Source organism: Staurois parvus, unplaced genomic scaffold, assembly GCF_062004578.1.
Source record: "Staurois parvus isolate SC_StPar_1 unplaced genomic scaffold, SC_StPar_1.0 ptg002137l, whole genome shotgun sequence".
Classification (NCBI taxonomy): Eukaryota; Metazoa; Chordata; class Amphibia; order Anura; family Ranidae; genus Staurois; species Staurois parvus.
Genome location: NW_028319933.1, coordinates 20,477 through 45,802, shown reverse-complemented (window position 1 = coordinate 45,802; position 25,326 = coordinate 20,477). Strand labels below are relative to the sequence as shown.

The 25,326-nt window shown below is 43.8% G+C and overlaps 1 protein-coding gene across 1 annotated transcript; it reads right to left on the bottom strand.

The window, feature by feature from the left end:
• Nucleotides 1-3,580: 3,580 nt before the first annotated feature.
• LOC149432629 (ranBP-type and C3HC4-type zinc finger-containing protein 1-like) lies at nt 3,581-22,135 on the bottom strand. Its single transcript, XM_089665117.1, has 7 exons — nt 22,094-22,135; nt 21,797-21,957; nt 17,629-17,740; nt 16,244-16,423; nt 15,084-15,182; nt 14,322-14,465; nt 3,581-3,767 (listed from the first exon to the last, which is right to left on the bottom strand). Exons 1-7 carry the CDS (start codon nt 22,133-22,135, stop codon nt 3,687-3,689), a joined length of 819 nt encoding a protein of 272 aa, XP_089521243.1. The 3' UTR covers nt 3,581-3,686.
• Nucleotides 22,136-25,326: the final 3,191 nt, after the last annotated feature.

Here is a 25,326-nt window from a genome sequence, read left to right as displayed (position 1 = left end):
CATTTGGGGGGATTTGTACCGTCCCGACATTTGGGGGGGATTTGTACCGTCCCGACATTTGGGGGGGGATTTGTACCGTCCCGACATTTGGGGGGATTTGTACCGTCCCGACATTTGGGGGGATTTGTACCGTCCTGACATTTGGGGGGATTTGTACCGTCCTGACATTTGGGGGGATATGTACCGTCCTGACATTTGGGGGGATTTGTACCGTCCTGACATTTGGGGGGATATGTACCGTCCTGACATTTGGGGGGGATTTGTACCGTCCTGACATTTGGGGGGGATTTGTACCGTCCTGACATTTGGGGGGATTTGTACCGTCCTGACATTTGGGGGGGATTTGTACCGTCCTGACATTTGGGGGGATTTGTACCGTCCTGACATTTGGGGGGGATTTGTACCGTCCTGACATTTGGGGGGATTTGTACCGTCCTGACATTTGGGGGGATTTGTACCGTCCTGACATTTGGGGGGGATTTGTACCGTCCTGACATTTGGGGGGATTTGTACCGTCCTGACATTTGGGGGGATTTGTACCGTCCTGACATTTTAGCTCCTCAAGAACTGAGATCGGCCATCAGTACATCAGGATTTATCGATTTTCAGACTTACAGTATCTCCCAGAAGTGAACCCCCCCCCCCCCCGCAGCAATGCTGGCTGACCCCACCCCCTCCCCCCACCCTCTGCAGCAATGCTGGCCCCACTGACACATCTATTTCCCAAAGACAACCTCTGGATCTGTCGCTGACCACGTGCACTCACCTTCTTTGGTCGTCATGGCGAGGCGTGTTGTGGGTGGAGCCTGTCCTGTTACACCGCGGTATGTTCTGCGACAATTACAGATTACGGAACGAACGCCGTTTTCAATTTTTGGACAAAAAATCGTTCAGAGTTAGTCTGGTGTAAGCTGGATATTCGCAGAGGAATCTCTTCATTTTTCGGGATTTCTATTCCTATAAACGACTTCAACCCGAGAAACAATCTGATTGGACGGGAATCGGAGCAAATCCCAAATTAAAAAAACAAAAAATAGTCACTTAAAGCTGAAGTTTATTGTACACATAGAATACCTTCCCTGATCCATTTCCCAAATTTTACCTTTTTTTCCAAAATTAAATTTTCAAAAAAAACACCTCTTTTGAGACCCAATTACATCATCACCAGGGGGGAGGGGCTTCTCCTGCTATTGGTGGGACAGTTTGGCGGTCTTTGCTCCGTGTTTGGCAAAAAGGACCGGCAGGCACTTGGAGGAGTCACATCACAGCGCCCTGATTTGGGTCTTCTTTCATGATCATGAGTGTTATATGAAGAAAAAAAAAAAAAAACGAAAAACCCAGCATCCCTTTAGATATGCATGATTCACATCCTCTATGAGGAGCTCCATGATTTCCGGTCTTGGCATGATGGAACTTTTTTTTTTTTGGATCGTTTCCCTGTGTCCCTCCTACGTGGAGTTTTGGCTGTCATTTTGATTGCTGACTTTGGCTCCGATTTGTTGCCTAGTGGCTAAGTGGTTAGCACTTCCATCCGGCAGTACCGGGGTCGTCCGTTTGAATCTCAACCACGGCACTGCCTGCCTGGAGTTTGCATGTTCTCCCTGTGCCTGCGTGGGGTTCCTTTGTGTACTCTGGTTTCCTCCATGGTACAAAGAGAAGGAAATGATAGCACAGGGGACACCATGGAAGGAAGGTGACAGACCATCACATGGGGGGGAGGGGCTTCTCCTGCTATTGGTGGGACAATCACCCACCCAGATATGAGGGTCGATTTATACAGAAAACATTCTCTGTGTCATTGTCTCCACCGCCGTCACCAATCACTCCCTGCCATTTGCAGTGGCTCAGTGGTTAGCACTTCCTCCTGGGTCATCGGTTCGAATCCCAACCACAGCTCAACCTGACTGGAGTTTGCATGTTCTCCCTGTGCCTGCGTGGATTTCCTCCAGGTACTCCGGCTTCCTCCCACACTCCAAAGACATGCTGGGAGGTGAATTGGATCGTCTAAATTGGCCCTAGTATGTGGCAGTACTCAGATCGCTGATTCGAATCCCAACCACGGCACCACCTGCCTGGAGTTTGCATGTTCTCCCTGTGCCTGTGTGGGTTTCCTCCCACACTCCAAAGACATGCTGGTAGGTGAATTGGCTTCTGTCTAAATTGTCCCTAGTATGTGTATGGGAGTTAGGGACCTAAAATTGTACGCCCCTTGAGGGTTAGTGACCTTAGATTGTATGCTCCTCGGGGGCGGGGACTAATGCGAATCTACAATATATACTGTATGCAAAGAGCATAAATTGATGGCACTATATAAGTACCTGAAATAATAATACTGGAATGACCGGCATGTTTTAAATTTTCAGTGAACACAGATGTGCGTACTCCCGCATCATCCTGCTTGAACATACACATCTAAAGGGACGCCAGGAATGCGTTCTTTCATACAGTGCCAGCCAGGCCTGTGTAATTATGGGATACTTCAGAAAACATATAAAGTAATAGCTCATTTTTCATCTCTACGGGAAAGCAGTAAATATATTTTATATACTTTTTTGATAGCCTGAGAGTGCGGGCAACAACCGCCATTATACATGTGAATTTCTTCAGATTTAACTGACGTCCCATAAGCCACAAGTAAAAAAAAATTTTTCAGAGGTGAACTCCTTAATAGCAGGACTACAGAGACACTTGCTGTAGTGTAGCAGAACATAAAAAAAAAAAAAGACTAAAAAAATAAAGAAAAAAAAAAGAAAGACTAAAAAAATAAAAAAAGACTAAAAAAATTAAAAAAAAGGTTAAAATTTTTTTTAAAAAAAGACTAAAAAAAATAAAAAAAAACAAAAAAAGAAAACACGAAAAAAAAAAAAAATTAAAAAAAAGACTAAAAAAAATTAAAAAAAAAGACTAAAAAAAATTAAAAAAAGACTAAAAAAAATAAAAGACGAAAAAAATTTAAAAAAAAGACAAAAAAAGACTAAAAGAAACAAAAAAAAGACTAAAAAAAATAAAAAAAGACTAAGAAAAAAAAAAACTAAAAAAAAAAAAAAAAAAAAAAAGAAAAAAACTAAAAAAATAAAAAAAAGACTAAGAAGAAAAAAAAAAATAGAAAAAAAAAAAAAAAAAAAAAAAGCTAAACTGCAATTTTTGCCTCAACAGAAGTTCCACCACTAAATATGAAATGCAGAGAGAATTGATATCTCAGACGGGTTAGTAAAGCCATTGGCTTTCCATGAAGAGTGCAGTCTGTACATTGAGGTATTGGGGCAATATTTCCGGGGGAGCAGAGCGCCCCCCCCACCTTGTGGACAGGATAAGTTAGTGCAATAAACGCAAATGCATAGGTAGGTTCCAGTTCCTGGACTGAGGACGATTTTCTGGCTGCCACCAACGAGGTGCTCCGATTGCGGTCCCGGTGTGAGAAGTGAGGGGGGTGGTGCTTTCGGCGTCATTGACAAACACTGCAGGACCCACATTGGGTAGAGAACCAGCAATGGTAAAACCTCAGCCAATCAGCTGGCTGTCCCCAATCACCACGTTGTTGGATCCGCTCCGCCTAGATGTGACGTGACAACCGGAAGGAGATAAGGAACAAACAGAAGTTGGGGTGTCACCGAAGACGCCGGTTTCGAAAAACTGGTAGTGGGGGTTCCCGGCCTTCACTTCGCCGACCGACATGTTCTCCGCGTTCAGTGGCAGTTCTGACAACGTGGGTCGCATTTCCTTCCGTTCACATTACACCGGCACCCCCCCGAGGTGTCCCCTGGACCCTGCGTGTACAGAAAATGGGGGGAGGGGTTATTGTCCTCGGAGTGACATCATCAAACCCAACACACCACTTAGAATTAAAGGTCTGCAAGGAAAAGTTCCCACCTGGATTTAAAGGGGATCTCTAAAGCTTTTTGGTCAATTGTATTTTAAATGAGCTTTATTTGGTAAAGTTAACGGTTTTTATGCCAAAAATGTATATAATTTTATTTATTTTAATTTTAATAAATCTGAAAATAAATATTTAGTACACCTAAATTTAAAAAAATGAAGTATTAATTGAAATTTTATATAATTTTATTTGTTTTTATATAATCTTAAATTTTGCAAATAAATATTTACTACATTCATGTCACCCAATTTGTAAAGCACGCTGGGCCCTATGAATCAGCAAGTGCAGCATGATTGTTGGCAGCCTATGTATAATTGACTAAGCCTGGCCTTTTTTTTTTTTTTTTTTTTTTTAATTAAAAAAAAATTGAAGTATCAATTGAAATTTTATATCATTTTATTTATTTTTATATAATCTTACATTTTGTAACTTTTTTTTTTTTAATTAAACAGTATTCATTGAAAATTTTATATCATTTTATTTATTTTTATATAATCTTACATTTTGTTACTTTTTTTAAAAAATTAAACAGTATTCATTGAAAATTTTATATAATTTTATTTATTTTTATATAATCTTACATTTTGTAACTTTTTTTTTTTTTTAAATTAAACAGTATTCATTGAAATTTTATATCATTTTATTTATTTTTATATAATCTTACATTTTGTAACTTTTTTTTTTCTTTTAATTAAACAGTATTCATTGAAAATTTATATCATTTTATTTATTTTTATATAATCTTACATTTTGTAACTTTTTTTTTTAAATTAAACAGTATTCATTGAAAATTTTATATCATTTTATTTATTTATATATAATCTTACATTTTGTTACTTTTTTTTAAATTAAAAAGTATTCACTGAAAATTTATTTTATTTATTTTTATATAATCTTACATTTTGTAACTTTTTTTTTTTTTTTAATTAAACAGTATTCATTGAAAATTTTATATCATTTTATTTATTTTTATATAATCTTACATTTTGTAACTTTTTTTTTTAAATTAAACAGTATTCATTGAAAATTTTATATCATTTTATTTATTTTTATATAATCTTACATTTTGTTACTTTTTTTTAAAAATTAAACAGTATTCATTGAAAATTTTATATCATTTTATTTATTTTTATATAATCTTACATTTTGTTACTTTTTTTAAAAAATTAAACAGTATGCATTGAAAATTTTATATCATTTTATTTATTTTTATATAATCTTACATTTTGTAACTTTTTTTTTTTAAATTAAACAGTATTCATTGAAAATTTTATATCATTTTATTTATTTTTATATAATCTTACATTTTGTAACTTTTTTTTTAAATTAAACAGTATTCATTGAAAATTTTATATAATTTTATTTATTTTTATATAATCTTACATTTTGTAACTTTTTTTTTTAAATTAAACAGTATTCATTGAAAATTTTATATCATTTTATTTATTTTTATATAATCTTACATTTTGTTACTTTTTTTAAAAAATTAAACAGTATTCATTGAAAATTTTATATCATTTTATTTATTTTTATATAATCTTACATTTTGTTACTTTTTTTTTAAATTAAACAGTATTCATTGAAAATTGTATATCATTTTATTTATTTTTATATAATCTTACATTTTGTAACTTTTTTTTTTTTAAATTAAACCGTATTCATTGAAAATTTTATATCATTTTATTTATTTTTATATAAGTTTACATTTTGTTACTTTTTTTTTTAATTAAACAGTATTCATTGAAATTTTATATCATTTTATTTATTTATATATAATCTTACATTTTGTTACTTTTTTTTAAATTAAAAAGTATTCACTGAAAATTTATATCATTTTATTTATTTTTATATAATCTTACATTTTGTAACTTTTTTTTTTTAATTAAACAGTATTCATTGAAAATTTATATAATTTTATTTATTTTTATATAATCTTACATTTTGTAACTTTTTTTTTTTAAAAAATTAAACAGTATTCATTGAAAATTTTATATCATTTTATTTATTTTTATATAATCTTACATTTTGTTACTTTTTTTAAAAAATTAAACAGTATTCATTGAAAATTTTATATCATTTTATTTATTTTTATATAATCTTACATTTTGTAACTTTGTTTTTAAATTAAACAGTATTCATTGAAAATTTTATATCATTTTATTTATTTTTATATAATCTTACATTTTGTAACTTTTTTTTTTTTAAATTAAACAGTATTCATTGAAAATTTTATATCATTTTATTTATTTTTATATAATCTTACATTTTGTAACTTTTTTTTTTAAATTAAACAGTATTCATTGAAAATTTTATATCATTTTATTTATTTTTATATAATCTTACATTTTGTAACTTTTTTTTTTAAATTAAACAGTATTCATTGAAAATTTTATATCATTTTATTTATTTTTATATAATCTTACATTTTGTAACTTTTTTTTTTAAAATTAAACAGTATTCATTGAAAATTTTATATAACTTTATTTATTTTTATATAATCTTACATTTTGTTACTTTTTTTTTTAAATTAAACAGTATTCATTGAAAATTTTATATCATTTTATTTATTTTTATACAAGTTTACATTTTGTAACTTTTTTAAAATTAAACTGTATTCGTTTAAAATTTTATATCATTTTACTTATTTTTATATAATCTTACATTTTGTAACTTTTTTTTTTAAATTAAACAGTATTCATTGAAAATTGTATATCATTTTATTTATTTTTATATAATCTTACATTTTGTAACTTTTTTAAAATTAAACTGTATTCATTTAAAATTTTATATCATTTTACTTATTTTTATATAATCTTACATTTTGTAACTTTGTTTTTAAATTAAACAGTATTCATTGAAAATTTATATTTTATTTTTATATAATCTTACATTTTGTTACTTTTTTTTTTTTAATTAAACAGTATTCATTGAAAATTTATATCATTTTATTTATTTTTATATAATCTTACATTTTATAACTTTTTTTTTTAATTAAGCAGTATTCATTGAAAATTTATATAATTTTATTTATTTTTATATAATCTTCCATTTTGTTACTTTTTTTTTTAAATTAAACAGTATTCATTGAAAATTTATATTTTATTTTTATATAATCTTACATTTTGTTACTTTTTTTTTTTTAATTAAACAGTATTCATTGAAAATTTATATCATTTTATTTATTTTTATATAATCTTACATTTTATAACTTTTTTTTTTAATTAAGCAGTATTCATTGAAAATTTATATTATTTTATTTATTTTTATATAATCTTACATTTTATAACTTTTTTTTTTAATTAAGCAGTATTCATTGAAAATTTATATCATTTTATTTATTTTTATATAATCTTACATTTTGTAACTTTTTTTTTTAAATTAAACAGTATTCATTGAAAATTTTATATCATTTTATTTATTTTTATATAATCTTACATTTTGTAACTTTTTTTTTTTTTTTAAATTAAACAGTATTCATTGAAAATTTTATATCATTTTATTTATTTTTATACAAGTTTACATTTTGTAACTTTTTTAAAATTAAACTGTATTCATTTAAAATTTTATATCATTTTACTTATTTTTATATAATCTTACATTTTGTAACTTTGTTTTTAAATTAAACAGTATTCATTGAAAATTTATATTTTATTTTTATATAATCTTACATTTTGTTACTTTTTTTTTTTTAATTAAACAGTATTCATTGAAAATTTATATAATTTTATTTATTTTTATATAATCTTCCATTTTGTTACTTTTTTTTTTAAATTAAACAGTATTCATTGAAAATTTATATTTTATTTTTATATAATCTTACATTTTGTTACTTTTTTTTTTTTAATTAAACAGTATTCATTGAAAATTTATATCATTTTATTTATTTTTATATAATCTTACATTTTGTAACTTTTTTTTTTAAATTAAACAGTATTCATTGAAAATTTTATATCATTTTATTTATTTTTATATAATCTTACATTTTGTAACTTTTTTTTTTTAAATTAAACAGTATTCATTGAAAATTTTATATCATTTTATTTATTTTTATATAATCTTACATTTTGTAACTTTTTTTTTAAATTAAACAGTATTCATTGAAAATTGTATATCATTTTATTTATTTTTATATAATCTTACATTTTGTAACTTTTTTTCAAATTAAACAGGATTCATTGAAAATTTTATATAATTTTATTTATTTTTATATAATCTTAAATTTTGTAACTTTTTTTTTTTAAATTAAACAGTATTCATTGAAAATTTTATATCATTTTATTTATTTTTATATAATCTTACATTTTGTAACTTTTTTTCAAATTAAACAGGATTCATTGAAAATTTTATATAATTTTATTTATTTTTATATAATCTTAAATTTTGTAACTTTTTTTTTTTAAATTAAACAGTATTCATTGAAAATTTTATATCATTTTATTTATTTTTATACAAGTTTACATTTTGTAACTTTTTTAAAATTAAACTGTATTCATTTAAAATTTTATATCATTTTACTTATTTTTTATATAATCTTACATTTTGTAACTTTGTTTTTAAATTAAACAGTATGCATTGAAAATTTATATAATTTACTTTATTTTTATATAATCTTCCATTTTGTTACTTTTTTTTTTAAATTAAACAGTATTCATTGAAAATTTTATATCATTTTATTTATTTTTATATAATCTTACATTTTGTAACTTTTTTTTTAAATTAAACAGTATTCATTGAAAATTTTATATCATTTTATTTATTTTTATACAAGTTTACATTTTGTAACTTTGTTTTTAAATTAAACAGTATTCATTGAAAATTTATATCATTTTATTTATTTTTATATAATCTTACATTTTGTTACTTTTTTTTTTTCTGAACTGAAAGTCCTGGTTAAAGTGGAAATATTCTTAGACCGAGTGTAGAGGCGCATCTAGTAGAAGGTTGTATTTAACCGCTTGTCAACCGTCCGCCGCCCACATTTTACGACATAAAATACCTGTATGTCAGCGGTATCTTCCAGGTTTATGTTACCTTTTTTATAGTTGCAGTCTATATCAATGTTTCGTTATTACTGTAAATCATAATTACATAGTTAGTCTGGCTGACAAAAGACAAACGTCCATCCAGTTCAACCATTAAAAAAAAAACCCCAAAAAAAACAAAACAAAAAAAACCAAAACCATTGGGTCCAGATGTTGCAGGCTGAGGGAATCTGCCTGAATGTAAATGGCTACCAATGCTATAACACAAAGTTCTGCCAAGGACAGGATCTGCTCTCTCTCTTGCCACAGTGAGACTTCTTGTACCTCCCTGGTCATTTGTACCACCACCACGACATTGTGACTAGATCTGAATCAGATGGAAATCCAATAGGTTGGTCCAATGCTTGAGGGACAGCTAGGTCACCCATAATTTAAAGATGATGATGGGGTGACGATATTCTTCCAAGGACCAAGTTTCCTGCACAAACAAGGTGCCCAAGACTCCCCCCAGTTCAACAAGGCTGATGTCCATCATCAGGATCCTTCAGAAGATGGTGAGAAACAACTTCTCTGACTCCAACACCTGATCATGGAGCCATCAGGACAGGAACACCCAGGTCTTTAGGGTCAACCAGTTTATCGAGAGGCAGAACTGAGGTGTTCCATGATGACAAGATGTACAATTGGGTAAAGGGAGCTGCCTTGAAGGAGGCTACCATGAGCCCCAAGACGAAGTCGAGAGCTGGACGGATTTCGGAATAAAGAACACCGACTTGAGACCTGATAGGCTTTAGTTTCTCTTGGGGAAGGAACGCTTTGGCCTGAGGGTCCAGGTCCAGCCCCAGAGACTACAGGCAATGAATCAAAGCCAACAATGATATCTGAAGATATAGACAGTCAGAGACGTGCTGGCCTCCAGAGACGTGCTGGCCTCCAGAGACGTGCTGGCCTCCAGAGACGTGCTGGCCTCCAGAGACGTGCTGGCCTCCAGAGACGTGCTGGCCTCCAGAGTCTTTGCTGACCGTTCATGCAACAGAAGGTCCTCCAGGTAGCCCAAAGCAGGAATACTCACAGAGCATAGCAGATCCAAGACTTGGTGAACACTGGGGGGGGGGGAGATAGGTCAAATGGAAGGGCCACAAACTGACCGTGCAAAGGCCCTAAAGAAAAACACAGTTGGTGTTGATAACCTTGATCATTGTAAGTCATCACCATTTATGTTCGTTGAAGCCCCCCTGCTGAAGGGAGGCAGTAATAGATCTGGTTGACCCCATCTGGAAATTTTGGGGCTGCAAATAAACATTCAGGGCTTTGAGATTCAAGATGGGATGAATGTCCCCAGTGAAAAAGCGGGAGTAAAACCCGTGAAATCTTTCTGCATCAGGAACTGGGGGCTCTGATCCTTTGAAACACAAATCCGGAGAGTGCCCCATGAAGATCGACAAGATGCTGAGAGGACACAGGAAGGTTTGAGGGAAGAAGAACCCAATGCAGAAGGACCGTTCCCGAAATGTGGAATCAGACATGTTGCAGCCACAGCTCAGGTAGCAACATACAGGTCAATGGTCAGAGGTACGGTAAGTCCGTGACAGCTGGTAGCAGGAGAAGCTTTACAAAAGGAGGATTGGGTGGCTGAAGGTGACTAAAATCAATGTAGGCCAGGGGTGTCCAAACTATGGCCCTCCAGGTGTTGAGGAACTGCAAGTCCCATGTGGCCTTGCAAGACTCTGACATCCACAGGCATGACACCCAGAGGCATGATGGGACTTGTAGTACTTCAACAGCTGGAGGGCCATAGTTTGGACACCAATGATGTAGGCAGACAGCAGGAACAGGTCAAAGATCGAAGTTCGGCATGGCTCTTCTCAGCAGGGAGATGCTTCCTTGACACTGTGGGGCAGGAAAGAGAGTGCGGAGCGTGTGCAAGAATGAGGTCAGCATTAACTCCTTCCAGGGCAAAGCTAGTGGGATATAATGGTACCCAGAGGCCAAGAAAAATCAGGAAGCTCTCAGTGCCCAGCTCAAATGGCCTACTCACTGAAGGAGACCGGGCGGGAGAAGACAATGCCAATGGCACTGGATACCATAAGTATCTTTAAGGAGGGGTGGGCTCCCTCAGGTCTACCTGCCCTTGGTCTATCCATTAAATACATGTGCCTCTACTATGGGGGGGCTCTCAAAATTTGTAGAGTTTTTGTTGTTTGACATGCATCGCCCTTCCATGTGCTCCTTGCTGTGAAGGCCAGTTATAGAACGGGGCAGCGGCCATTTTTTGTACTGTTGAATTGTTGGTTGAGGGGGCGCACTGGACACCTTAGCTGCCACTGTGCTACATGCTGGGTGTCCGGTGCACTGGTGTACCTTTAAGGAGGGGTGGGCTCCCTCAGGCCCACCTGCCCTTGGTCTATCCATTACAAACATGTGCCTCTACTAAGGGGGCTCTCAAAATGTGTAGAGTTTCTGTTGTTTGACATGCGTCGCCCTTTCATGTGCTCCTTGCTGTGAAGGCATGCTGGTGGTAGAAGAAGACCCTGGGTTGGCCTACAAGTTTTAGCTGGCTGTGAAGGCCATTTTTTGTACTGGATATCATAAGCACTCCGCAGCTTAACCAGAACTAGTCTAGAAAGTGTCCACATGGGGGTTAGGAGCCTGAGGGACCATAACAAACTGAGGCATGCTGGTGGTAGAAGACGACCCTGGGTTGGCCTACAAGTTTTAGCTTGCTGTGAAGACCATTTTTTGTACTGGATATCATAAGTACTCTGCAGCTAGCTTAACCAGAACTAGTCTAGAAAGTGACCACATGGGGGTTAGGAGCTTGAGGGACCATAGCAAACTGAGGCATGCTGGTGGTAGAAGAAGACCCTGGGTTGGCCTACAAGTTTTAGCTCGATGTGAAGGCCAGTTATAGACTGGGGCAGTGGCCATTTTTTGTACTGGATATCATAAGTACTCCGCAGCTAGCTTAACCAGAACTAGTCTAGAAAGCGTACAAGTGGGGGTTAGGAGCCCGAGGGTCATTTTCAGGCGAGGCCTGGATGCGGAACATCCAAAATACCAGGCTGAAGATACCAGCGTTGTGGTGGTGTAGAGAGGAGCAACTGTGCAGAGAAAAGTCTTGATTGGAAAAGAAAGAATGAAAAAAAGTTTGCTAGAAAAATGAAGGGTTAGTCTTTAAAACAGAAGAGATGAAAAAAAAACAGATGTCCACCTTCCTAGGACCCTAGCAAACACCTAAGGCATGCTGGTGGTAGAAGAAGACCCTGGGTTGGTCTACAAGTTTTGCCTTGCTGTGAAGGCCAGTTATAGACTGGGGCAGCGGCCATTTTTTGTACTGGATATCATAAGTACTCCGAAGCTGGCTTAACCAGAACTAGTCTAGGAAGCGTCCACGTGGGGGTTAGGAGCCCGAGGGTTATTTTCAGGTGAGGCCTGGATGCGGAACATCCAAAATACCAGGCTGAAGATGCCAGCATTGTGGTGGTGTAGAAAGGAGCAACCGTGCAGAGAAAAGTCTTGATTGGAAAAGAAAGAATAAAAAAAAAAAGTTTGCTAGGAAAATGAAAGTTAGTCTTTAAAACAGAAGATCTGAAAAAAAAAAAAGAAAAGATGTCCACCTTCCTAGGACCCTAGCAAACAACTGAGGCATGCTGGTGGTAGAAGAAGACCCTGGGTTGGCCTACAAGTTTTGGCTTGCTGTGAAGGCCAGCTATAGACGGGGCAGTGGCCATTTTTTGTACTGGATATCATAAGTACTCCGAAGCTGGCTTAACCAAAACTAGTCTAAAAAGCGTCCAAGTGGGGGTTAGGAGCCCAACAGTCAAAAAGATGTCCTCCTTCCTAGGACCCTAGCAAACAACTGAGGCATGCTAGTGGTAGAAGAAGACCCTGGGTTGGCCTACAAGTTTCGGCTTGCTGTGAAGGCCAGTTATAGACTGGGGCAGCGACCATTTTTTGTACTGGATATCATAAGTACTCCGAAGCTGGCTTAACCAAAACTAGTCTAGGAAGCGTCCACGTGGGGGTTAGGAGTTTGAGGGACCCTAGCAAACAACTGAGGCATGCTGGTGGTAGAAGAAGACCCGTGGTTGGCCTACAAGTTTTTGGTTCGCCAAAGTCCAGCCCTCCTGTAGGCAGCAGTTAACCCAAAGTTTTCATTCTTCTTGCATCCCTCAATGGACAGGAAATCCATTAGTGGTCCATTCACTGCAACCTCCAACCTCCAACAATATCTCAGGTGAAACCACAAGGCAGAGAAGAAAGCATTTTAGATATTGGACTGATAGAGACTTCCTCGAAAGTAGAAAAAGCGAAAATGTCATGTGACAACAGCCGCTATTACTACCACCAAGAAAGGGCACCAGACCAAAATGACCCCCCTCTGGGAGATGCCACATGGCAGGCAATGAATGGACGTTGTGCACGTAATCTGAACATCTAAACCTGCGTAGCCATGTTGATCGTTCCCCAAGGGAAAGGGCCTGAACGCGCCTCGGGTGCTCATAGGAGCCAGGGAGCAGCCGTGCCAACCTTTAGGCTTGACGTGTTGGGTATCTACGTACTCGGCATTCCCAAAAGGGTTAAAGTGATAGTAAAGGGATTTTTTTATTACTTGGTTGTCTTTCTTGGATTTACGGGAGACGTGGTTTTATAGATTTATTATTTTAATAAAGGTCAAAAATTGTCTCGGAGTTTTTTTTTACTTTTTCAACATTTTTCGGGTGAATGAGTAGGCTATGTACCCCATAATCATTCTCATGGGGGGGGCAGGGATTTGGGGGCTTCCAGATGCTAAGTCACCCCCACAACCAACGGGGAAGATGCCCTCGTCAACATGGGGACAAGGAGCTTCCCCAAAGCACCTCCTGCCATGTTGAGGGCACGTGACCTAGTATAGTTCGGGGAGGGAAGGGCGCCGGCTCGTCTTCCCCCATTCCTGGCCTGCCGGGGTGCATGCTCAGATAACAGTCTGGTATGGATTTTTTTTGGGGGGGGGGCCCACACCATTTTTTAAAACGTTTTGGGGTGGGATTCCTTTCAAAATCAACACCTGACCCGAACGGTCTTCAATGGGTTGGGGGGGCATGATGTTTTTTTTTTAAATTGTTTTTTAACCGCCGCTTGCTTTGTTTACATTCTGCCGTCAGCAGGGAATCCCGCCGTCAGCAGATGAGTCATGGTTGCTAAGGACATGGCAGCCGCCCGCTCCTTAACAACCATCTAATCACCATCAAATGAATTTGACGAATGTGACGTCGTACGGATGAAATGAAGACATTCGTTATTTTCATTCTGATTCTTCTCCCGATTCCTCGCCGTTCCTTTCTACGTCCATTTGGAAACTGGGAATCCTCCGATTCTCGGAAAATGAATCAAATTGCGCACGTCTACTTATTTCACCCCCTTCTCTTGGTTCTTGGTGCTCGAAAAACACTCCACCCTCCCACCTAGAGCCATCTCACCTGTGGCCCCCAGCGAGGGCCCTTGGTCACCCAGCAGATCTCGGTCTGACACATGGTGCAGCGGATCCAGTCGCAGCCATCTTTCTTTTGGACGATGATCTGACAGGCGGGACAGTACATGGCTTCCCCGGTCTGGACGAGTGTCTGCGGAGAGAGGAGAACATGCCAAGGCATCACTAAGGGTCTTCATAGATCCACCCAGAACTGAGACTGGTGTGTGGGGTGGAGGGTTAGCGGGTGATCAGTGCTTAGCTGTCGGAGAACGTGCAGTGAATCCTGGGTGAATGTGTAGCAAACAAGCCTCCAAATATCTAAACCTTCAAAGTGCTCTTGTAATTTTGCCGGTGGGTGGGTGACTGGTGGGTCAGTGGGTGGGTGGGTCGGTGGATCGGTGGCTGGGTGGTTGGGTCGGTGGACGGGTGAGTGGTTGGGTCGGTGGACGGGTGGGTGGCTGGTGGGTCAATGAGGGGTGGACGGATGGGTGGGTCGGTGGGTGGGTTGATGGACGGATGGGTGGGTCGGTGGAAATGTGGCCAGTGGACGGATGGGTCGGTGGATGGGTGGACGAATGGGTCGGTGGGTGGGATGGTGGACGGGTGGGTCGGTGGACAGGTGGCCGGTGGGTAAGTCGGTGGGTGGGTGGCTGGTGCTAGGACGGGTCTGATCCACCTAGGTAAGTTGATGAGCACTCCATAGGGTGCTCAGTACCCCTTAGCCTCTCCCCCATGATTGCAAGGAGACCGCAGGTCACGTGACCCTCACCTTTAGCATGTCGCTGGTCTGTCGGGCAGCGGTGTCATTCAGCGCTCGGATGCGAAGGTCGTCCTGGTACTCTTTGCAGTTCATTCCATTGTGGATGGCCTGTAGGGACGAACACTCATTAAAGTGAACCTGTCCTGGCCAAAGTTCTAGAGTACTGCACCTTAAAGCGCCTCCATATTGAGATTAAACTCCGCCCCCTATATAGTACTGATCCCCACCCCTATTACTCGACTACCAAATGCCGGAACAGGTATTGTGGCTCTTAATAAGTGTGGGGGAGGGGTTTAAAGGTGAAGAGAAGGTCCTTTGTACAGCCTGGTATGGGATGCAAAAAGGCCCACAGTGACTCCAAACCCTGAGCAGTGAGAGCACCACCCCTGAGCAGTCAGCGGTGAGAGCTCCACCCATGAGCAGTCAGCGGTGAGAGCTCCACCCATGAGCAGTCAGCGGTGAGAGCTCCACCCATGAGCAGTCAGCGGTGAGAGCTCCACCCATGAGCAGTCAGCGGTGAGAGCTCCAAACCCTGAGCAGTCAGCGGTGAGAGCTCCACCCATGAGCAATCAGCAGTGAGAGCTCCACCCATGAGCAATCAGCGGTGAGAGCTCCAAATCCTGAGCAGTCAGCGGTGAGAGCTCCACCCATGAGCAGTCAGCGGCGAGAGCTCCACCCATGAGCAGTCAGCGGCGAGAGCTCCACCCATGAGCAGTCAGCGGCGAGAGCTCCACCCATGAGCAGTCAGCGGCGAGAGCTCCACCCATGAGCAGTCAGCGGCGAGAGCTCCACCCATGAGCAGTCAGCGGCGAGAGCTCCACCCATGAGCAGTCAATGGTTGAGGCTCCATCCCTGAGCAGTCAATGGTTGATGCTCCACCCCTGAGCAGTCAATGGTTGATGCTCCACCCCTGAGCAGTCAATGGTTGATGCTCCACCCCTGAGCAGTCAATGGTTGAGGCTCCACCCCTGAGCAGTCAATGGTTGAGGCTCCACCTTTCCCTGACCAGTTAGTGGATGTGGCTTCATTCTACATCTAGTCAGTGATTGTAGCGCCACTCTGCCATGATAGGAAATAGCAGAAGCTCCATCCCTCCCTACTGGTGGGCAGCGGTAGCTCCACCCTTCATGAGTGGCCAATCATGGCAACTTTTCTCCTATGACACCTACCTTGCATGTTAGGCAATTCTCGGCTCCACAGATGGGGCAGAAGAACTCATTGACGGAGTCCTCGTAGATGCACCACCCCTTGCAGTCCGCGGTGCGGCAGTGGTAACTGTTCTGACTTCTGCTCTCCGCCACCACCAGGCCGCGCTCTAGGAAGCGGGAATACTCGTCCGGTGACACCAGCTGCACACAACAATCCAAACTTCAGTCATCTGTCTGTAATCCTGACAAATGAACACCTAGCTACACCCCTGGGGCCACACGGGGCCTTGCATGCCTTAGTGGATGTCCCCTCCCCCACAGTCCTATCAGTCTCTGTACCAGAGGAGCTTACGCTCTAATGTCCCCTCCCCCACAGTCCCATCAGTCTCTGTACCAGAGGAGCTTACGCTCTAATGTCCCCTCCCCCACAGTCACATCAGTCTCTGTACAGAGGAGCTTACACTCTAATGTCCCCTCCCCCACAGTCACATCAGTCTCTGTACAGAGGAACTTACGCTCTAATGTCCCCTCCCCCACAGTCCCATCAGTCTCTGTACCAGAGGAGCTTACGCTCTAATGTCCCCTCCCCCCCAGTCCCATCAGTCTCTGTACCAGAGGAGCTTACACTCTAATGTCCCCTCCCCCACAGTCCCATCAGTCTCTGTACCAGAGGAGCTTACACTCTAATGTCCCCTCCCCCACAGTCACATCAGTCTCTGTACCAGAGGAGCTTACACTCTAATGTCCCCTCCCCCACAGTCACATCAGTCTCTGTACAGAGGAACTTACACTCAAATGTCCCCTCCCCCGCAGTCACATCAGTCTCTGTACCAGAGGAGCTTACGCTCTAATGTCCCCTCCCCCACAGTCCCATCAGTCTCTGTACCAGAGGAGCTTACGCTCTAATGTCCCCTCCCCCCCAGTCCCATCAGTCTCTGTACCAGAGGAGCTTACGCTCTAATGTCCCCTCCCCCACAGTCCCATCAGCCTCTGTACCAGAGGAGCTTACACTCTAATGTCCCCTCCCCCACAGTCCCATCAGTCTCTGTACCAGAGGAGCTTACACTCTAATGTCCCCTCCCCCACAGTCACATCAGTCTCTGTACAGAGGAACTTACACTCAAATGTCCCCTCCCCCGCAGTCCCATCGGTCTCTGTACAGAGGAGCTTACACTCTAATGTCCCCTCCCCCACAGTCACATCAGTCTCTGTACCAGAGGAGCTTACACTCTAATGTCTCCTCCCCCACAGTCACATCAGTCTCTGTACCAGAGGAGCTTACGCTCTAATGTCCCCTCCCCCACAGTCCCATCAGTCTCTGTACAGAGGAACTTAAACTCTAATGTCCCCTCCCCCACAGTCCCATCAGTCTCTGTACCAGAGGTCCCCCCCCCCCGGACTCTCACCGCTCGGATCTCCCTCTGTTGCAGTTTGCTGTCGCAGGCGTACATCTCGTCCCGGAAGGGGCAGGAGACCTCCGGATCCTCAGAGCAATTCACAACCTGCCGCAGACAGTCCCTGATTGGAGGACAAAAGGAACGATGTTATAGATGGGCTTGTGCAATCAGATTGTACAGATTTACAGCTGTGCTGAAAAGTCTCACTCCTCAGGCAGAAATGGTGAAATTTTGGCATCGATATTGAAAATCTGACCGATCTGCCAAAAACCTTTTATGGAAGGATGGTGATGACAGGACGCCATTTATTGTCATATCGTTGTGTGGCTCCTTTATAAATCCCAACAACAGAAATCCCCCAAATCGCCCGGATCAGAAGTCTCCGCCCCCGGATCAGAAGTCTCCGCCCCCGGATCAGAAGTCTCCGCCCCCGGATCAGAAGTCTCCGCCCCCGGATCAGAAGTCTGTGCTCCATCACTGGTGTCAGTGGGAGGAATAGTGCCCCATCGTTGGTGTCAGTGGGGGGAATAGTGCCCCATCGTTGGTGTCAGTGGGGGGAATAGTGCTCCATCATTGGTGTCAGTGGGAGGGATAGTGCCCCATCATTGGTGTCAGTGGGAGGAATAGTGCCCCATCATTGGTGTCAGTGGGAGGAATAGTGCCCCATCATTGGTGTCAGTGGGAGGAATAGTGCCCCATCATTGGTGTCAGTGGGAGGAATAGTGCCCCATCATTGGTGTCAGTGGGAGGAATAGTGTCCCATCATTGGTGTCAGTGGGAGGAATAGTGTCCCATCATTGGTGTCAGTGGGAATAGTGCCTCATCATTGGTGTCAGTGGGAGGAATAGTGCCCCATCATAGGTGTCATTTGGAGGAATAGTGCCCCATCATTGGTGTCAGTGGAGGAATAGTGCTCCATCATTGGTGTCAGTGGGAGGAATAGTGCCCCATCATTGGTATCAGTGGAAGGAATAGTGTCCCATCATTGGTATCAGTGGGAGGAATAGTGTCCCATCATTGGTGTCATTTGGAGGAATAGTGCCCCATCATTGGTGTCAGTGGGAGGAATAGTGCCCCATCATTGGTATCAGTGGAAGGAATAGTGTCCCATCATTGGTATCAGTGGGAGGAATAGTGCCCCATCATTGGTGTCAGTGGAAGGAATAGTGCCCCATCATTGGTGTCAGTGGGAGGAATAGTGCCCCATCATTGGTGTCAGTGGGAGGAATAGTGCCCCATCATTGGTGTCAGTGGGAGGAATAGTGTCCCATCATTGGTGTCAGTGGGAGGAATAGTGCCCCATAATTGGTGTCAGTGGGAGGAATAGTGCCCCATCATTGGTGTCAGTGGGAGGAATAGTGCCCCATCATTGGTGTCAGTGGGAGGAATAGTGCCCCATCATTGGTGTCAGTGGGAGGAATAGTGCCCCATCATTGGTGTCAGTGGGGGGGGATAGAACCGAGGATGCCTTGGTCAGGGGAACAATCTTGCAGCAAAGTGTCAATGAAATCTGAGGGCCATCACAGCACGAATCTCCAGCAGAGCCCAAATAACCCTTCAGACTGCCATGAAAAGGAGGGTGACCCCTTCAAAGTTCAGGCTGACTGAAGAGGGAACAAAGACACCAGCAGAAATGATGGGGCATGCTGGGTAGAGGAGGGGATATGGGGGCTGGTTTCCGATGTTTCATGCGTCCCAACCTCCTGTAGAAGGCGCTATAACCAAACTGTCTCCAAATCCTCTCTTCCCCCAATAGAATAAACACTTCTGTCCGGGATAACAACTCGGATTATTCACCTTCTGAATACTTTCTAAGTTAACCAATAACTGTTTTTGGTTTGGGTTTATCTCTGGTTATCCATGAAATCCATGGGGGAGGTGGTAGTGAGGATGGGGGGAGGGGTGGTGGTGAGGGTGGAGGGAGAGGTGGTGGCGAGGGATGGAGGGAGAGGTGGTGGCGAGGGATGGAGGGAGAGGTGGTGGCGAGGGATGGAGGGAGATGTGGTGGGGAGGATGGAGGGAGAGTTGGTGGGGAGGAAGGAGGGAGAGTTGGTGGGGAGGATGGAGGGAGAGGTGGTGGTGAGGATGGAGGGGAAGGTGGTGGTGAGGATGGAGGGAGAGGTGGTGGTGAGGATGGAGGGAGAGGTGGTGGTGAGGATGGAGGGGAAGGTGGTGGGGAGGATGGAGGGAGAGGTGGTGGGGAGGATGGAGGGAGAGGTGGTGGGGAGGATGGAGGGAGAGGTGGTGGGGAGGATGGAGGAAGAGGTGGTGGGGAGGATGGAGGGAGAGGTGGTGGTGAGGATGGAGGGAGAGTTGGTGGTGAGGATGGAGGGAGAGGTGGTGGGGAGGATGGAGGGAGAGGTGGTGGGGAGGATGGAGGGAGAGGTGGTGGGGAGGATGGAGGGAGAGGTGGTGGGGAGGGTGGAGGGAGAGGTGGTGGCGAGGGATGGAGGGAGAGGTGGTGGCGAGGGATGGAGGGAGATGTGGTGGCGAGGGATGGAGGGAGAGTTGGTGGGGAGGATGGAGGGAGAGTTGGTGGGGAGGATGGAGGGAGAGGTGGTGGTGAGGATGGAGGGGAAGGTGGTGGTGAGGATGGAGGGAGAGGTGGTGGTGAGGATGGAGGGGAAGGTGGTGGGGAGGATGGAGGGAGAGGTGGTGGGGAGGATGGAGGGAGAGGTGGTGGGGAGGATGGAGGGAGAGGTGGTGGGGAGGATGGAGGGAGAGGTGGTGGGGAGGATGGAGGGGAAGGTGGTGGGGAGGATGGAGGGAGAGGTGGTGGGGAGGATGGAGGGAGAGGTGGTGGGGAGGATGGAGGGAGAGGTGGTGGTGAGGATGGAGGGAGAGGTGGTGGCGAGGATGGAGGGAGAGGTGGTGGCGAGGATGGAGGGAAAGGTGGTGGCGAGGATGGAGGGAGAGGTGGTGGCGAGGATGGAGGAAGAGGTGGTAGCGAGGATGGAGGAAGAGGTGGTAGCGAGGATGGAGGGGGAGGTGGTGGTGAAGATGGAGGGAGAGGTGGTGGTGAGGATGGAGGGGGGGGGTGATAGTGAAGATGGAGGTGGGGGGTGTTGAGGATGGAGGGGCAGGTGATGGTGAGGATGGAGGGGCAGGTGATGGTGAGGATGGAGGGGCAGGTGATGGTGAGGATGGAGGGGCAGGTGATGGTGAGGATGGAGGGGCAGGTGATGGTGAGGATGGAGGGGCAGGTGGTGGAGAGAGTGGGAGGGTGGAGGTGGTGGTGAGAGGGGAGGTGAGGGGGGGAAGTGAGGTGAGGTGGAGGTGAGAGGGGAGGTAAGGGGGGAGAGGTGGAGGTGAGAGGGGAGGTGAGGGGGTGGAGGTGAGAGGGGAGGTGAGGGGGTGGAGGTGAGGGGGGAGGTGAGAGGGTGGAGGTGAGAGGGGAGGTGAGGGGGTGGAGGTGAGGGGGGAGGTGAGAGGGTGGAGGTGAGGGGGTGGAGGTGAGGGGGTGGAGGTGAGGGGGTGGAGGTGAGAGGGGAGGTGAGGGGGGGGGAGGTGGAAGTGAGGTGAGGGGGGAGGTGGAGGTGAGAGTGGGAGGTGGAGGTGAGAGTGGGAGGTGGAGGTGAGAGAGGGTGGGGGGAGGTGGAGGTGATAGTGGGAGGTGGAGGTGAGAATGGGAGATGATAGTGGGAGGTGGAGGTGAGGGGGGGAGGCGAAGTGGAGGGGGGAGGTGGAGGTAAGAGGGAGAGGTGGAGGTGAGGGGGGGAGGTGGAGGTGAGAGGGAAGGTGGAGGTGAGAATGGGAGGCGGAGGTGAGGGGGGGGGGAGGTGGAGGTGAGAGGGGGAGGTGGAGGTGAGGGGGGGAGGTGGAGGTGAGAGGGAAGGTGGAGGTGAGAGTGGGAGAGGGGAGGTGAGGAGGGGAGGTGAGGGGGGGAGGTGGAGGTGAGAATGGGAGAGGGGAGGTGAGGGGGGGAGGTGGAGGTGAGGGAGGGGAAAGGTGTTGAAGATGGAAGTGGGAGATGGAGGTGAGGGGGGTAGGTGGAGGTGAGGGGGAGAGGTGGAGGTGAGGGGGAGAGGTGGAGGTGAGGGGGAGGGGTGGAGGGAGGGGGAGGGGTGGAGGTGAGGGGGAGGGGAGGGGTGGAGGTGAGGGGGAGGGGTGGAGGTGGTGGGGGGGCGGTGTTGAAGATGGAAGCAGGAGGTGGGTAGGTGGTCCGCTGTGCACTTACCTGCAGAAGCTGTGGAGACACTCACGTAGAAGGACGCCGGCCCCTGGAGGGACCTCGGTGTAGCAGATGCGACATTCAATGGCCTCCTGGTTGGGGATGAGGACCTCGTTGTCCAGCTGGAGGTGGTACAGGAAGTTCTGGTGCCTCTCCTCCTCCAGAGCCTAGAGGAGACAACGAGGACACGGATGGTGAATATTTGGTGGACCTGGAGGCTGGGTATGATGCCGGGTGGACAATGGCTCCGTGTTGCCGGGATGGAGGGCGCGGATGTCCTGCGGGGCGCTCCTTTAGACGTACACTCCACTCTAACCCGCCATCTACTAACACGCGGGATGACATGGCGGCTCCTCAACTCTCAGGGAGTCACAAGATGGGAACTCTACACCAGAATTCAGTCCCATCAGTTGTGGCCAAATAAATGTGCCCCCGCCCCTAATGGACCCGGCAAGGCTAGGGGCATGTAGGCAAACTACGGGGGGGGGGGGGGGGAATCTCCCCATTGTGGGAGGAGCATGGAGACCAACTACTACGGGGAAATCTCCCCATTGTGGGAGGGGCATGGAGACCAACTACTACGGGGAAATCTCCCCATTGTGGGAGGGGCATGGAGACCAACTACTGCAAGGAAATTTCCCCATTGTGGGCGGGGCAGAGACACAAACTATTGCAGAGAGATTTTGCAATGATGGGAGTCCCTCCTTCATAAAGGGGTGCTTCACCTTACAACAATGCATGTTCATGCGCAATCAGATGCGTTTTAATGCGCTTCCATTGATTTCAATACAAAACTCATCAGAATGAAAACCGCGGACGATTTTTATCAGAGATCCCGGGACGGGTTCAAGGATTCCGCAGCTCGCTCGCCCCGTTAGCTCCACACATACACAGCGTTCCAAATGATTCTGCAGATGATATTTCCTCATTTCCCTCAATAATTGATGTAAATAAGTCGGCAGAATTCTCAGGTGACAACTAGAAGAGGACAATTCACATTTTATTGAACGAACCTCCTAATGATAACAGGATTTGTGTTCCGGATTATTCCGCACAGGAAGTTTCCAAACACTTTCTAGGTTGTAAAGAACTGAAAATTGTCATTTGTTGTGTTTGCAGCAAATTTCCTGAAATCAAAAGCTATTTCAATCCAACTTTTCCCAACATTGTAACTTTGTAACCATTTGAAGCGGTCACGTTACATTGTAACATAGGAGCCCTTATCTGATAGCAGATCACAAGTCTGGCATCCATTGAACTTGGCAGTTTTTGGACAGTTTCTGCTGGAATTTGTTTGCAAGATGTCAGAATCGCCTCCCAGAGCTGCTGTTTGGATGTAAACTGCCTCCCCCCCTCATAGATCTTTTGCTTGAGGATGCTCCAAAGGTTCTCCATAGGATTGAGGTGAGGGGAGGATGGAGGCCACACCATGACTTTCTCCAAAGGTTCTCCATAGGATTGAGGTCAGGGGAGGATGGAGGCCACACCATGACTTTCTCTCCTTTTATCCCCATAGCAGCCATTGATGCGGAGGTATTCTTTGCAGCATGAGATGGTGCATTGTCATGCATGAAGATGATTTTATTACGGAAAGCATAGTTCTTCCTTCTGTACCAGGGAAGAGAGTGGTCAGTCATAAACTCCACATACTTTGCAGAGGTCATCTTTACACCTTCGGGGCTCCTAAAGGGGCCGACCAGCTCTGTTCCCATGATTCCGGCACAAAACATGACTCCACCACCGCCTTGCTGACGTCGCAGCCTTGTTGGCCGTCCACCAACCATCCACTACTCCATCCATCTGGACCCTCCAGGGTCGCACGGCACTCATCAGTGAACAGGACTGTTTGAAAATGAGTCTTCATGTATTTTTCTGCCCAATGCAGCCGTTTCTGCTTGTGAGCATTGGTTAGTGGTGGCCGAATAGAAGGTTTCTGCACAGTTGCAGGACTCTGGAGGACTCTACACCTTGATGTCCGTGGGACTCCAGAGGCACCAGCAGCTTCAAATATCTGTTTGCTGCTCTGTAATGGGATTTTAGCAGCTGCTCTCTGGATCCGATGCCTGGATCTGGCAGAAATCTTCCTCAATGTGCCTTTATCTGCACCAACCCGTCTGTGCTCTGAATCAGCCACAAATCTCTTCATAGTGCGATGATCACGCTGACGTTTTCCTGAAATATCGAATGTTTTCATCCCTCGTCCAAGGCATCGAACTATTTCACTCTTTTCAGCAGCAGAGAGATCCTTTTTCTTCCCCATATTGCTTGAAAATGGCGCTCTGCTTAACCCCTCGCCTACCAGGCACTTCTACCCCCTTATTTACCAGGCCAAATTTCAGCTTTCAGCGCTGCCGCACTATGACAATTGCGCGGTCATGCAACATTGTACCCATATGAAATTTTGATCATTTTTTTTTCACAAATAGAGCTTGCTTTTGGTGGTATTTAATCGCCGCTGGGCGCTTTACTTTTTGCGCTATAAATAAAAAATTGCCATAAATTTGGAAAAAAAAAAAAAAAAGTTTCTTTGTTTCTATTATAAAATTTTTCAAACAGGTAATTTTTCTCCTTCACTGATAGGCACTGATAGGCGGCACTGATGGGCACTGATAGGCGGCACTAAAGGGCACTGATAGGCAGCACTAATGAGGTGTCACGGATAGGCGGCACTAATATGCAGCACTGATAGGCGGCACTGATAGGTGAAACTGATGATGGGTACTGATAGACAGCACTGACTGGCATCCCTGCTGGGCACTGACTGGCGGCACTGACTGGCACCACCGCTGGACACTGACTGGTGGCACTGACTGGCAGCACTGCTGGGCTGCACTGGTGGGTGGCACTGCTGGGCAGCACTGGTGGCTGGGCACAGGTGGGTGCATTGCTGGGCACAGGTGGGCGGAGCTAGTGGGCGCACTGCTGGGCGGAACTTGCGGGTGGCACTGCAGGGCACCGATCATCAGGGCACTGATGATCGGTGCCGATCCCCGCTCTGACAACTGATGGTTCTCGGCAGTACTTTCCTCACGATCTGACAGCGTGAGGAAAGTGCAGCCGAGAACCGGCACTTGCATTTCCCTGTGATCAGCATGTCATTGGACACGGCTGATCAGGTGGTAAAAGGCCGCTGTGATTGGCCTTTTACCACATCACGTGATCAGCTGTGTCCGTAGGACACAGCGATCACAGAGATCGCCGGGTGCGCGCCCCCTGGGGCACGCAGGAGAGCGCGTTCTGGGGGGATGTCATATGACGTCCACTCAGAACTGGCCGGCCGCAGTGCACCCGTCATTCGGCTATCTGCGGTCGGCTACTGCTTAATAATGGGGAACGCCGTCCTTTAGGAGATTTTCCTTCAATTGGGCTCACCGGCCAATCTAATGGTCACAGGTGTCCCAGATTGTTTTCAGTGATCAAAAGAGCCCTGACACACAATGCCATCCATGAGTTGCACTGAAAAACAAAATATTTCATCTTTGTGACACTTAAATAGAATTTGCAGAATAATTTGGAACGCGGCGTACATCCAGGGA